At 35.6% G+C, this 14,621-nt stretch overlaps 1 protein-coding gene across 1 annotated transcript in view; it reads right to left on the bottom strand.

Moving 5' to 3' along the window:
* LOC145677611 (uncharacterized) overlaps positions 1–14,621 on the bottom strand; it is a 69,984-nt gene that overhangs the window by 12,878 nt on the left and 42,485 nt on the right. The window contains exons 4-6 of the mRNA XM_081748065.1: positions 7,769–7,925; positions 4,839–5,019; positions 1,128–1,284 (exon numbers count right to left, since the gene is read on the bottom strand). Of these exons, the coding sequence (XP_081604191.1) occupies positions 1,128–1,284; positions 4,839–5,019; positions 7,769–7,925 (495 nt within the window). The remainder of the gene's footprint in view (positions 1–1,127; positions 1,285–4,838; positions 5,020–7,768; positions 7,926–14,621) is intronic.

Raw genomic sequence — 14,621 nt, 5'->3', positions numbered from 1 at the left:
TGCGGTTCTTCCTTCGTTTTGGAAAAAGAGGTGGACAATGAAGAATGTAATCCAAATGTGCGCTTTATATGTAATTAACAGTTAATATTTCATTATTTTTAAACTGTACTCATTCAATAACCGTATCCATGATTTTCATCTAAATTTTCTTGGCCCGAATTTTTTTTTTTTTTAAAGAAAAAATACTAATTTCATGTTCAAGGCTATTTTCAGTAGAAATGATGAAGAAACTACATTTGTCCACATATACAGAATACAGTACAGTAAGACTTTTATTGTTATTGTCGTCAATACACACAACGAAGAGAGTTGAAATAAAAGGTAAAATTTTCCGGTAATAAACTTTCTCCCTCCAATTTAAATCTCAGTGTGCTGCAGTTATTACTGAAACATTTTCTTGTGAAATATGAACAAAATCAAAAGGAGTTTTCAGAAAATTTTGCCCAAAGAAAACAACCCCAAAAGTAAACTATTCCTTGTAGATTTTTCTATAAGAAAATGCCTGATACAATAACATTAGTATATAAAATAAAACCGCAGAAATCGTATTTCACAGAACTGCAAAAAAACTCAAATGAGTTATGTCGTATTATCAAGTCATACATAAAGTGTTATTTATGAAATATGAACAAAATCGCCAGAGTCGATTTTCAGAAAATCATCCGAAAAAAAAGCCACTTCAAAGGTAAACTACCCCTTCTCGATTTTTCCCAGAGATATAGCTTATACCACAGTATACGGTTGTTATTAAAAATTTGATTTATGAAATATGAACAAAATTGTTAACACCCGTTTTGGGAAAATCGAAAATTTTGATTTTTGACCTTCAGCAAACTCCCTTAATTTTAGGGGTAAGAAGAAAATTCTACACACACCCCCGCCCTGGAGAATCACATAAAACCGTAAGTTTAAAATTTAGTTGAGATATGTTGAACGCAATGGCCTCTAGGCGAATGTACATCAGGACGAACGGACGGACATGTCGAAAATATCACTTTTCCGGTATATAGAACCTATGAAACGTGTAAATCCGTTGAAATCTCAAATTCGATTTTTTTCATGACCACCATATTTTCTTCTCTCCTTTCGTCGTTTGAAAATAAAAATATGAAGAAATGAAAGAATACCTGTATCTGGAAAATTATATTTCTGTATCCTCATTTTCCTTCCTGACACTACATTTGTAATTATATGTTCTTGTGGAGTATTCTGGTAAATACGATCAGTCCATTCTGATATAGTAACTACATCTCGACCTTCTTGGAACATGGCGCCATCTCGAGTCTAAAATAAAAAAAAAAAAAAGCGTAAGAACATTATAATAGTTGCTTTACGTAATGAATCAATAAATTGTTCTACTCAAATATCCTAATGTAAAACAGTAATTACCATTAAAATAATACCTAGTTTATGAATTAAACTGACTGAAAATTTAAGCTAAATTTACTCTTATAAATGAAACATATACAACAACGCGAAATTCCCGATCAACATTAGCGACCAAATATTTTAGTTTGGTGATAAGCATTTGGCATTTACTTTGTTTGTCTTCCAATTGAAAAGAAAAATTGCGACAAAATTCTCTGGATACTGAATTCACCGAAATACCGTACTCTGAATTACAGTAAAACCAAGACCTATAATTTACTTAACCTTCCCAATGCTAAGCAGAATCCATACGAGAAAACAGAATACTTGAAAGTTGTCAATTTATGCATGTGTCATAAAATGTATTATATATCATGAATAAATAAATTATTATTTTGCATAATACAACCAATTTTAGTAATACATTCTTTGGTGTCCTCTTAGACCTAGTGTAACATACATGTTCTTAGAAGTTGGCAATTAATATACAAAAATATTCTGGCTGTCGCGTGTTCACTCATACCAATTTCAAAACATTTGTTCAGTATGGATTCGATTGCTGAGTTAACTGTTTGATTTCATTTCCCAAACATCAACTGAATCTTGTTTCTGGTTTTCATAAATCAAGTTAGCAATTATTTGTGTAGATTGCATTAGGTCTCATAAAATGTTTGTAAATTATAAAAGAGACTCATTTTGTTTAAATAACTATTCAATACATATACTCAGTAAGTCTGACACAAAGTGACTATTATTAGAATTTATGTGAGCCCTTATTGGGCCCTCTGGACCCCTATTGGTAGTATAACGTAGAGTTCATACCGTAGAATTAGGAAGTTAATTTGTCAAATTGCTACTTTGTTTCAATAACTAGCCTATAAGAGAACTTGCGAACTGAATAAGACATTATCGAGTTTGAAAAATAAATGATACCCTATAAATTTATTCATGATGATGGCTGCGATAGAAACACTTGAAATTGTTTCTACGTAGTTGTTCACGTAATTTGCGCACTTTTTAACGTACTTTACCCACTGAACAATCAGGGTGCGTGAAACAGGATGGCGACAAAACTTACGGGAATGAATCCCCTGATTTTCTCTAACATTTTTTGAAAATTTCCCTAATATGTAATTAACTATCCCATATTCATGGAAAAAGCATTAAAACATAACAATGATACATAAGTAACATTTTCCCCCCTCATCAACTAGAACAATGAATAATATAAAACCAAATACAACGTACCGGTATTTTACTACGAAGTTACAGAACACTTACCTAATCGAATCTGCATAAATATATACCTACGATACACCTACACGATGATAAAGCGCATAATTCCTACACACACGATAACAAAGTGTATACACTCATTCTCAGGTTCATTTGGAATTTCTTGTAATAGTTACTTTATTAGTTTGTATTAACCATTACGTTTGCACATTTATAAAATTCTCTTTTCCAGCAAAAAGTACTATTACCAAAGTAAATTAAATTCCCATGCCAGAAAGCAACAAAAGAACACCTTATTCCTAATCTTGTCCTGGAACATTATTTACATGAGTTAAAGGAGACGTCATTGCAAATTCGTAGTTTCACAATTCCCGATGGCGCCTTACAGTATAAAACAACATTACTTTAACGAGCACAAATGAGATAGTAACTGCTGAGTTAATGATGTAGGAATAACAGAAATGCGAATAGCGGTAGACACCGGAGATCCTTCCTCCACACGGTGTTTATTTACCCCATAAACCATTGCGAATTAAAGTACCTCACAATGAAAACAGAAAAACTAAAATACGAGTAACTGTAGTCCAAAATCTTTTCATTTGTGTGATAGCTTCCTTCCCTTAATGCAGGACAGAAAACTCCGACATAATCGAAACTAGTTGGATCGAAAACGGAAAAAAGATTGAATTACTCGTGCATCGAAAATAAATTTACCATTGGATTGTTAATCCAATTGCATTTTGTGTATGATTCACCAATATATTCCCTGCACAAGCAAAAGCAAACGATAATGCACACAACTACAGAACGTTACACATCATTATTCTTCGACATTCTCTAATTCTTAACAGAATTCCCTGATTTATTCCAGTTTTCTACGTTTGTCGCCACTTTAGTAAAATATACATTTTTTTAATTGACTACCAATTCCATAGACAGTGGTCGAAACGGAGTTAAGCTACTACCAATATACTCATATACTGTTATATAAACATTTTCTGTTATATATAAAGGACGTTCCAAAAGTTTTGCACAATGGGCCATACCTTTTTTATGATTAGCAGAATCATGATTTTTTTTTTCTGTGTGCGTACGTGCATCCTTTATGCTTAAGTTGTATAACTTTTTTCCCCTCTATTTACAGATACTCCCACAATGGAGAAGGAAATAGACAGCCGCACCTGCCAACGGTCGTCACTGAGTTCCTGTACAAGACTGACGATTACTCAGCCACATCCACCGGACGCAAATTGATTTTCGTATATGGAGATGAAACATTGGACCGCAGCAATACCCAGTGATCATTATAAAAGTTCCACAGTGGTGATTTCAGTCTGCTGGTCAAACATAGTCTAGCAGACCATCAACTGCAGTGAACATTAACAAAGACCACATTGATAATGTGTAACTACATGACAGTTTATTGAAGCGACTGGGTTACCTGCGGGGTAGTGTTCTAATATTAGTACAGTCTTTAAATTACAGAAAACTTTGTGCCTGTTTGGTGCCACACTTGCTCACAAAGGAGCAAAAACAAACCTACTCTGCCAACCACACACATCAGAAAATCACAAATATGGGATGGGAAGTTGTCTCTCAATCCCCTTATAATCCCGACTTAGCCCATCCGTTTCTTTCTATTTGATCGTCTGCAGGTCCTCCTTCGTGGTAGGCAGTTTGCCAGTGACCAAGAATTCATTGCGTGTGTGAAACAGTGGTGTAATATTCAGCGTCTGCAGTTTTACCAAAGTGCACTTATGGCATGGAAAGAATGATGGGCTAAGTGTATCAGAGCGGATGGAGGATATATTGAGTAACATGCGTGATGTGTGTGCATATAAAACACATGTACATAAAAAAAAACTAGTACTAGTCATAAAAAAAAGTTATGACCTATTGTGTAAAATTTGTTGAAACATATAGACAAACATTTTCTATATATGTATATAAACATTCGTATATAAACAAACATTTTCTAATTTCTTAAACAATAATCTTATACCCTCTCTATCAGTAGACAGATATTTAAGCAAGGGAAAATCATACCATGCTGGTAGAAAAAAAATGTGCGTAAAAACACGTAGTTTCAAATTACAGTACGCAAAACAAGTGGTGGTGCAAATTACGTCAGCAAATACAGCATATTCGATAATGATTTTTTTCCCCTACAGAATTATATTTTCAAATTAATTATTAAGTCTTGCGTGTACCTTGTAGTTCACTGAGGACTTTACCTTATCAACAAATGCACAACCATGAAGGCCAGTGATCTGACAGCGACGAACATCTGGTACTTTGAAGTAAGTATGTAGAAGTAAATTGAAACTGAACGTCAAATCTTTACTTGGATTATAAATGCCGATATTAAAGTGCAATTCCTTTTCCCTCAAGATCAAACGATAAGTTAGACGGAAACTGAAAGAGAAAATATTACGTGAGATCAGACTAATTATTATTCTTAATAATATTTTTTTTTAAAATACAGATTAATAATTAAAATATATATTATTATTATTTAAGATTTACTACACAGTATCAACAGAACTACTACAAAATCTGACAGATTATTATGATCCCTTATTGACTAAATGGACCCCTTCGTTAGTTAACACCGAGACATTAGTTTATTTTCCAACACCTGCACGGTACTTAAAACTGATTGCAAATAAATGGCCGAATTGTCTTCCAATAAACTGATCCAGTAGCAGTAATGGTGGTTTACTATTCTGTATATCTAGGATTTTTCTCAATTGAAGTCACTCAGATAGAATGAATTTCTCAAACCTTTTTCATTATTTATTACTGTTTTAATTTACGCGTCCTTAACTTCCACGAACTCTAAAAATTCCAGTATTTTCAAGATCATTCTTCACGATATACTTTAGATTTTCGATAATCTTATTTTCAAACGAGTACTGCATTTATGTAATACATTCAGTTACATGCCGTGCAACTACGCAATTCAGACTTTAAATGCACATATCTTCTTAACTGATTAACACACGTTATAATTCAACACATTTTAATATTGTTCATAAATGTTACTTAGGTAACGTCCTTAACGTTATCGCTCAATATTAAATTAAATTAGTTATAGTTAAAGTACAAATTTAAAAAAGGAAAATGCAAATGGGAGAAACCATTTATGATGAACAGGTATGAAGTGCCTATGATAATTTCCGATGTATGCGTCGGTATTTATCGAATTGGCGAATGAAAGGATACGTTTTATGGATCATTGATAGAGAATATTATGATGTATTCTTAAAATGAATTTTTTAATTACCCGGTTTCTGGGAAAGACAGATTTCAGTAACAAGTGATTCCCACTTTAGGTTATGTTACTCATCTGATTTCAGAAAAACAAGACGCTGAAATGTACTTAGTGTATTAAAGTAAATCCCCGAACCTTGTCCACGAAGATGCAACGGATAAGTGGGGAAGGGGTCAGAGTCAAATGAAAGAACATTACAGTGCTTTCAAAGGAAAATAATATTTACTGCATGTTACTAATTCAGTGTAAGGTCTATTGATTTTAAATAATAATAATAAGAGGAAGAAGAAGAAATTCTAAAAATGTAAGATCAAGTGCAGTGGTATCGAGGAAGTTAATTTCCAAATTAAATATTTAAACATAGAAGATTCGTCTGTACCCACTCCAACGGCTAGATGGGAAAGGGTTTTTGAATGTTTTAACTTTGAGGAAGTACTAGCCAAATGAAAGAGATGTATCTAGAACAAAGGCTATATTTAATGAGTGCAATTTCTAGCTTCACATCTTAAAGAATGACACTTTAATGCTGGAGAGCAGCTCTTGTTCAGTGATGCTTTGGAACCAGTTTTAAAATTGTGATGTTTCTTTCAGTTTCTAATTTTCATTTTCGCCTATATTCCTTTAGTTACCAAATGCAAGGACTTCCGACAAACCTCCGGCACATACACGTGCAAAAACAAAGTACTCTGCCGATTTTGATTAAAAAAAAAAAAAATCCTTGTTACTGCAATGCTGCTATGTTGGCTATCCTACACTGAACACTTAGAAAGTATTTAAATTTGTATTTTAAAGTGGATCCTCTTCGCAACTGCCGGAACACTCAAAACAGGTATCGCCATTTTTAGAGCGCAAAGCACCTCTCGGTATAAGGAGAGGGATTTTAAATGCGTAACAACATCTAATTAAACTACGATATATGGCCCTCTGAAACGCTATCAGGTCGAATTGTATTCTATGGCTTGAAGAAAAGAAACTTTCATAAATGTGCTCGGTATAATTCTTTTATAATGCAGAGTGAAATATACGAATTGATTATTCCCTAAAGTTTTTCTTCCAATACTTTGTATAAAGCTTTCCGATATCTGACAGTAGGAAAATTACTGCGCGACAAAATAAGCATGGCGTATTTTTACAACTATTTTAAAAGGTTCTTCAGGCAATACAGAAGTGATTATTTTCATGCCTTTGAAAAAACAACAAAAATCTTGGATACGGTTATTCATTTGTTTTCATCAATCATACATTTCTTTCATTCCTCTTTTAGCTCTTCTCTTCTCCCTACTTGAAAGCGATTAATAACTGTGAGGAAATGTTCCATCAAGTCACACTGCGGAAGAAAAATATACTTAAAAAGGCTACAATGGTTTGCATCAGATAGGATAAATATTTCACATAACGAATATTCTTCGAGATCTAATTTGTGCTATAACCCAGTTATTCAAGATAAAATTTCTGGATATCAGCTTGGATGTCCACGTTATATGTAACTGCTATCTGAAAAGTTATGTATGATATAAATTTACGCGATGTGTGTAGAGTTAATATATTTGACGGTAGCTAGTCAAGGTTAACTTCAACAAACTGCAATTTAAAACAGTGTGTGAAGTGATGAAATTAACTACATTTTAGGAATCAACATGATTGAATTCGTAAAATTTACCACGCTTTTTCTCGGTACCTTCTACATCAATAAAGATCTTTTGTTAACTAGTATAAATGAAAGCAGCACGAAGATAATGTTGGAAAGAAATACACTTTTAAAAAAATAAAAAAGTAGTTATTTCTGAACATTATTCACAATTTTGAAAAAGTAATGCTAAACACAAATATTACCACAGGTATAAAATACACATGAAATGTGAACAAATACAAAGGAACTTAGATACTTACGGATAATTCCACATGGAACGTGTGAACTCGCTGTCCATGAGCGAAAATATAGCTTCGACATCTCCACTTGGCAATCTTTCTGGGGGTTTCTCTAAATTCCAACGAATTATACGTGCAAAACCATGCTGTGGGCCAAAACTCCATTGTCCAAACTGAGCTATAATTTAAGAAAGCAAGGAACTTAAAGGTAACCAATTATGAACAAGTAAAGAAGAGAAGATAAATTTTTAATTTAATATTTCACAATTGTGTCCTTTATGCTAACGGAGACAAAGTGAAGGGCTATGAAATAATTGGTGAATGGGAGGGAAAATAATAATTCCGAGGAAATCCACACACACACACACACACACACAATGTTCAACCTAATATAGTTCAAGTTTCCGTGATAGATACATCATAACTTGACGCGAGTTTCGTAATGAAATCCGAACTTTGAATTCATCCTCGGGCCGACTGTTTTTCATGCGTCCGTTAATCTCAGCGCACGACTATTAAAGAGATTATCAGAGACTCTTCCCTAATCGCAGAAAGGAATGCATCTGAGACAATTAAGTGATGTCTCAAAAGCCCCTGACATAGGTTAACTCTTATTACCCGAGTTACAACAACACGTAAGAGGGGAAACAGTCTCCAAATATGTTTTTTTTTTTTTTTTTTTTTTTAAATCTAAAGTGTAGGACTTTTTAAATTAAATTTACTCTCATTAAGCTCTTCACTATAATAATAGCAAGGTGACAGTAGATAGCCCAAAATTATCATTAAATCCTCCATTTTATCTTTTTGTTTATCTAAAATATTGTCCGAATGCAAGACGTATCAGTCAATAGAACACATCGAGCTTAATATGCCCAGGCCCGTAATTAGGTAAGTGCTATTCTGAGCTCGAGCACACGGCAGCAGACTTTAGGGGGCGGCAAAATTTTGGATTTTTAAAAAAAGATTCACAATAAATATTTAAAATTAGCAACCCTCAGAGTCCCGCACAAGCGCGAAAAATATATTAATGTGTTTAATTCGCTCTAATTACAGTAGTTACTAATTAGGTAGCTTATTAGAACTCTCCCACCCCCACTCCAAGGGGAACTTAAACATGGAAACTGATACTGTTAAACTCAGCGACCCCAAAAACTGTGAATTCAACTCTAATATTGGTAGTTTTCGGGGGGAGGAGGGCAAATTTCGTGCGGGGGCGTCAACATTATTTCGAGCACAGGGCGAATATATATATATATATATATATACGGGCCTGAACATGCCTGATGGTGAATTCTTGTGTGCAGTTTTCGAGAAAATAAAACTAGCTTCTGTAGCACTAAAAAAAAGTATATCTTCCGTTGCCACTATTAACATTTTTTAAAAAATATTTTATTGGAAGAAATTGCTATTAATTTAGTATACGTACTGTTTATGAACCAAAATATACTTAATTAGCAGATTGTTGGTCTTTTCTAACGGTGAGACACTGCTCTTTATGCACATGCTACTTGTAATACAATTACTTAATGAAGTAATTAATTGTACATTACCTCAGTAACCTACGATATTTGAAGTAGTTTTGAACCATAAATAAATTTTAGACTTACAGTGGATGCTCTCTTAACCGCCCTTCGGATTAAGCGTCCATGTTCGAAGAAAAACATTTTAATAAATAATTTTATTTATCTCAGTTTCGTTATCAGCTGCGCTCAGAGCTTAACAACAATGTACCTACAACAACAAAGTTACATAACTAATCAACCAGACTATGTTTTTGTCTTAATTTTATTTCATCAGTTGGTTTCTAATTTTCGTGCTGTGCACAGGTTGTCCGTACGTGGTGTGAAGTTTTTGACTGAAATGAGTGGATAAAACTAAGCGTCATGTAGTGACTATGAAACAGAAAATACAGGCGATAGAAAGGCTTGAAAAAAGTGAATCAGTAAAAGTGATTAGTAATGAACTTGGTGCAGGAGTGACTACAGTGAAGGACTGGCATCGAAACAAGAAATCCATTCAAGATTTTTGTACCGAGTTACCCAGATTTTTGTACCCAATTTTGAAAGAGAAAGCAGTAATTCTCCCATCTAAACTTGAAGATGGAGGTGAATTTTCGGCCAGTGATGGCTGGTTGTCGCGATGGAAGAAACGTCATGGTGTTCACTGCTTAAGTGATTGTGAGGAGAGACTGTCTGCTGACCAAAATCAGCCGATTCTCCAAAAGTAAACTGAAGAATTTAATTGAGGAAGAAGGTTTACATCCAGAACAAGTCTACAATATGGACGAAAGTGGACTGAATTTCAAACGCTTGCCAGAGAAAACATGTGCTACAAGTAACGAAAAATCATCTCTGAGATTTAAGGTGGATAAAGAAAGAATCACAATTGCTTTGTGTTCTAACGCCTCTGGAACTCATAAACTTCCCCTTCTTGTCATCGGTAAATCGCAAAAGCCCCGAGCATTCAAGAATGTAAATGTCTCATCACTGCCGCCGGTCTGTTACAGAAGTCAAAAATCAGCTTGGATGGACGAGTACATTTTTAAGGATTGGTTTATTAATGAGTTTGTTCCTAAAGTGAAAAGACATCTGAAATACCTTAAAATGCCTATGAGGACTGTTTTGGTATTGGATAGGGCACCAACTCATCCTGAAGGAGATGAGAGCGAAGGCGGCTCTGGAATACATTGCCTTTTCCTCCCACCACATGTGACTAGCATTATACATCCAATGGACCAAGGGGTCATTGAGTGCTTTAAGAGACGCTACAGAAAAAAAAAAAAAACTGCTTTCAGAAATTCTGCTAAAAATGGAATTAGAGAGCAAAGGACTTGTTGATGTATTGAAATCTATTAACATAAAAGATGTAATTTACATGGTGGCCAAATGTTTTGAAGAAACCCCATGTTCTACGATTGTAAAGTCATGGAGAAAAGCTTGTCCTGATATCGAAAGAGCCATTGAAATCTAGGTAGATGACAACCCTTTAGCCGAGAAAGTAGTTTAAAAAAGTATTTGATGAGCCATACGATAATGTGACTGCTGAATGACTTACAAAGACTGTGTATCAACAAAGAATTTGGAGTTCAAGACCTTCAACAATGGGTCACAAGTGATAAACTTGAAAACGAAGTTTTGACCGACGAAGAAATTGTTGAGGCTGTATTGAACGAGGCTCAAGATGAAGAAGAAATCAGTGATAACGAGGAAAGAGAAGACGAAAAAATTAGACCTGCAGATGGGATGAAAGCTCTTCAGTTGGCAGCATCGTACATTGCGCAACAGAAAGATTCGACTGCAGTTGACATGATGTTTATTTTAAAAAGTGGCGTGATTACGCTTTCAAGAAAGCAGTTGAACAAAACAAACAATATTCTATGCCCAAATGTGATTCTTTTTGTTGATAAATTTGTTTATAAGAAAGAGTAGTAGAGTAGTGTAGAGTAGTTTCATTCAGCAATAGACTCAGTCGTATTTTTCGCTTTTGTACTTTTCTTCAATCAATACAAACACACCTTAAATTTTATGATTTACAGTGGTGATAGGCAAGTGCTTTAATAAATATAGTATGCACTACAGTATATACAGTATTTTACTTCATTCAACTGAGTGTTACTGGAACAGTTTGTGGTTAAAGCATCTGATTTTGGTAGTTACATTTTAATAATTAATAGTATAATTCTATTTTTAAACATTATAGAGATACTATATGATTGAAAGCATAAAAAATTGCAATTTTCGTTTTAACGGACTTTTTCGTTATTCGACCAAAGCCCGGTCCCGTGGTGGCCGGTTAACAGGGATTATACGAGGGTCGGCTAATAAGTTCTCGGCCCGACCCCCTTCCGAATGTACTACCCTGATGTAATTGATGTCATGTGAAATATTGATCTTTTATATCTTTAAGTACCAAATTTCACGATTCTACCATGAGCGGTTTTTATTTTACAGGTAACTGAATGAACCATAGCGGAGCCAGATGTCAAATTCACCAGGAGTTGCGAGGTGTAATGAAGTTGTTCTTCCTGCAACAGAAATCACCCAAGGAAATCCATGGTTGCATGCTAGATACATTGAGTGGACAGTGCCCTTCATACTCCATTGTGAAGAAATGGTGTGCGAACTTCAAGCGTAGTGAATTTTCAACAGAAGATGGTGACAGGTGTGGCAGGCCAGTGTCAACTCCGGAAAAAGTGGACCAGATTCATGACCTGATTTTGAGAAACAGACGGATTTCGCTTCAGGAGATAGCTGACAAAGTGCACATATCCAAAGAACGTGTTGGGTCAATAATCCATGATCAGTTGGACATGCACAAGCTTTCTGCGAAATGGATTCTGAAATGTTTGAACGCGGTTCAGAAACGCGAACATGTGAGATCATCGCAGGTGATTTTACGGCATTTTGCGAACTCCAAGGACGATTTTTTGAATCGGCTTCTTACCCAGGATGAAACGTGGCTGCATTACTTTGATCCGGAAACCAAACAGCAGTCATGCGAGTGGCACCACTCAGGATCTCCAAGGCCCAAAAAATTCAAAGCACAAAAGTCCACAGGGAAGGTGCTTGCCTCAATATTCTGGGATAAGGATGGTGTTTTGCTCTCAGACTACCTTCCAAAGGGCAAAACCATAACTACAGAGTATTAATGCAGTCTACTGGCTAAGGTAAAGGACGCTATTAAAGAAAACCGCCGGGGAAAGTTGACACAAAGTGTCTTGTTCTTGCAGGACAATGCTCCCGTCCACAAGGCTGGCAGAACAATGGGTTTTCTGAGAGACCTAGGGTTTCAGTGCAATGACCACTCACCTTACTCGCCAGATCTTGTCCCTTCTGATTATTATCTGTTTCCAAAACTCAAAACAGCACTGAAAAGACAGAAATTTCAGTGATGAAGAGGTGATAACACCTGCGGAACAGTTTTTTGCAGACCTTGAGAAACTTTTTTTTCTTCTTTCTTTTGGAGGGGTTGGAGAAGTTCCAGCATCGAAGTGCCAAGTGTGTTGACCTTCGAGGGGACTATGTTGAATAGACTCACACTTTCATGCCTCCAGCTCAAGTCCTTCTGGGTCGAGCCGAGAACTTATCAGCCTACCTTCGTACCGTACTACGAAAATTTTGAAATTAGCTTTTGGTCATTTGCCTTCAAAGAGACTAGAAAGTTAAATATACAGTGTGTTCGAAAAAGAACTCCCTAGCTTTAATGTGTCCTAGAATCTGTACGAAGTGACATACACTATTCTAGTTTGTGGTGTTTGATTCATCAACTCTCCAAGTTTGGCTCCCCTGCAGTTGGCAGGTCTGCTTGACCTTGACACGGCACCAGTGCTCTTTTTTCCCCTCTGTTTTCTCAGTTCACTCCAGGCAGGCGTGCAGAAAACTCAGCAAGAATGTGTACTATGCAACAGAAAATGAAATGAAATGAAATCTTCAAGTTTTACGTCCCACGGTTATGCCGGTTAGGCTAAAGGAGACGGTGATTATGAGAAATGAATGAAATGGTGGGATGAAGAAAGTGGGAGGAAACGGGAGAACCCCGAGAAAACCCACGCACACGGTGTTTGTCCACCACAAAGTTCACTTGGCGGGAGCAGGGTTTGAACCCGGGACCGCATGCACCAGAGGTGAACGCTCTACCACTGAGCCACCGCGGCCCCCTACTATGCAACAGAAAGCGCTGTGTTATTTGGCTTGTGAAAACTGAGTCAGTTATAAGTGCAACGCAATTTTAGACGTCAGTATGGTGGTGAACCACCTACAGCAAAAACTATCCGTCACTGGCTAAAGTCTTTCAAGGAAACCGGTAGTGTTTTAAATCGTCTCGACGTGTGCAGGGCCACAAATGGATCCCACGTTGAAGTCTACCAACATTAAACAAAACTTGAAGGAATTCACTTCCATGATATGTACTCATTGATGTAAGTTTTCATTCATTTCCCAATTAAATTTATACTTAAAACTAGAGAGTTCTTTTTCAAACACCCTGTATTGAAGATTGATAAATGCAACACTAAAGGGTGATATACGTAACGCACTTGCTGGAAAACCGATTGCTATGCTCGGTTGCGTGGAGCTGAGGGATGGATTGTGATTATGAAGTTACGACTCATATAGCCTCGCTGCTGAAATGCAGGGTTGAAAAAAAACATGTTTTTTTTAAAAAAATCATTAAAAACGTTTTTTATGTTTAAAACATGTTTTTTTTGTTTAAAACGTTTTTAACGTTTAAAACAAAGTACATTGTTTTAAACAAGAAAAAAACATGTTTAAAACGTTTATTTTGTTTAAAACAATAATCTACATAAGCATATATATTACATTTTTACACTCTTAGGTACTACTTGCCATCTATATTCAACCGCTAGATCAAATTTCGGGAACTTCCCTAATCTCGATCCGCCCAAATGTTCAATTCCGGAGAAAAAATCGGGATTTTCCCGATCTCCGTTTACAGAATATGTAGTTTAGTTTCTTTGTGTTACGTTCTACTGGTCGTCTGCATTCTTCATCTTTAAACGCCCATTGACGCAACTGCTGTGTCAGGGCTTTAAACCTCAATGGCTCAGTCTTAAACCTCAAATTAAGGCTGGAAGATGGTTTTGGTACTAATTTATTCCTCAAAGATTCAACTTTCCTGGTGTGCACTTTATGTATGTGGGCTGAGGGTAAATATCGTGTTTTTTTGTTTTGTTTTCAACAGTTTTTTGGGGGCCGTTCCCCCTCTTGGGGGATAGATTCATAAAAATTGTTACATGAAGCAATGAAGTAGGTTACTACATGGTAATATCGTGTATTTGTACCAGGGTTGGCTGGTTTAAACCAAAAAACGAAAAATGTTCCTAAAAGTGTAAGTGTTTGTAAAATCTTGATGAACA

The sequence above is a fragment of the Thermobia domestica genome, chromosome 2 (genome assembly GCF_964235325.1).
Source record: "Thermobia domestica chromosome 2, izTheDome1.hap1.1, whole genome shotgun sequence".
Lineage (NCBI taxonomy): Eukaryota > Metazoa > Arthropoda > Insecta > Zygentoma > Lepismatidae > Thermobia > Thermobia domestica.
This window is presented reverse-complemented; position numbering and strand designations above follow the sequence as displayed.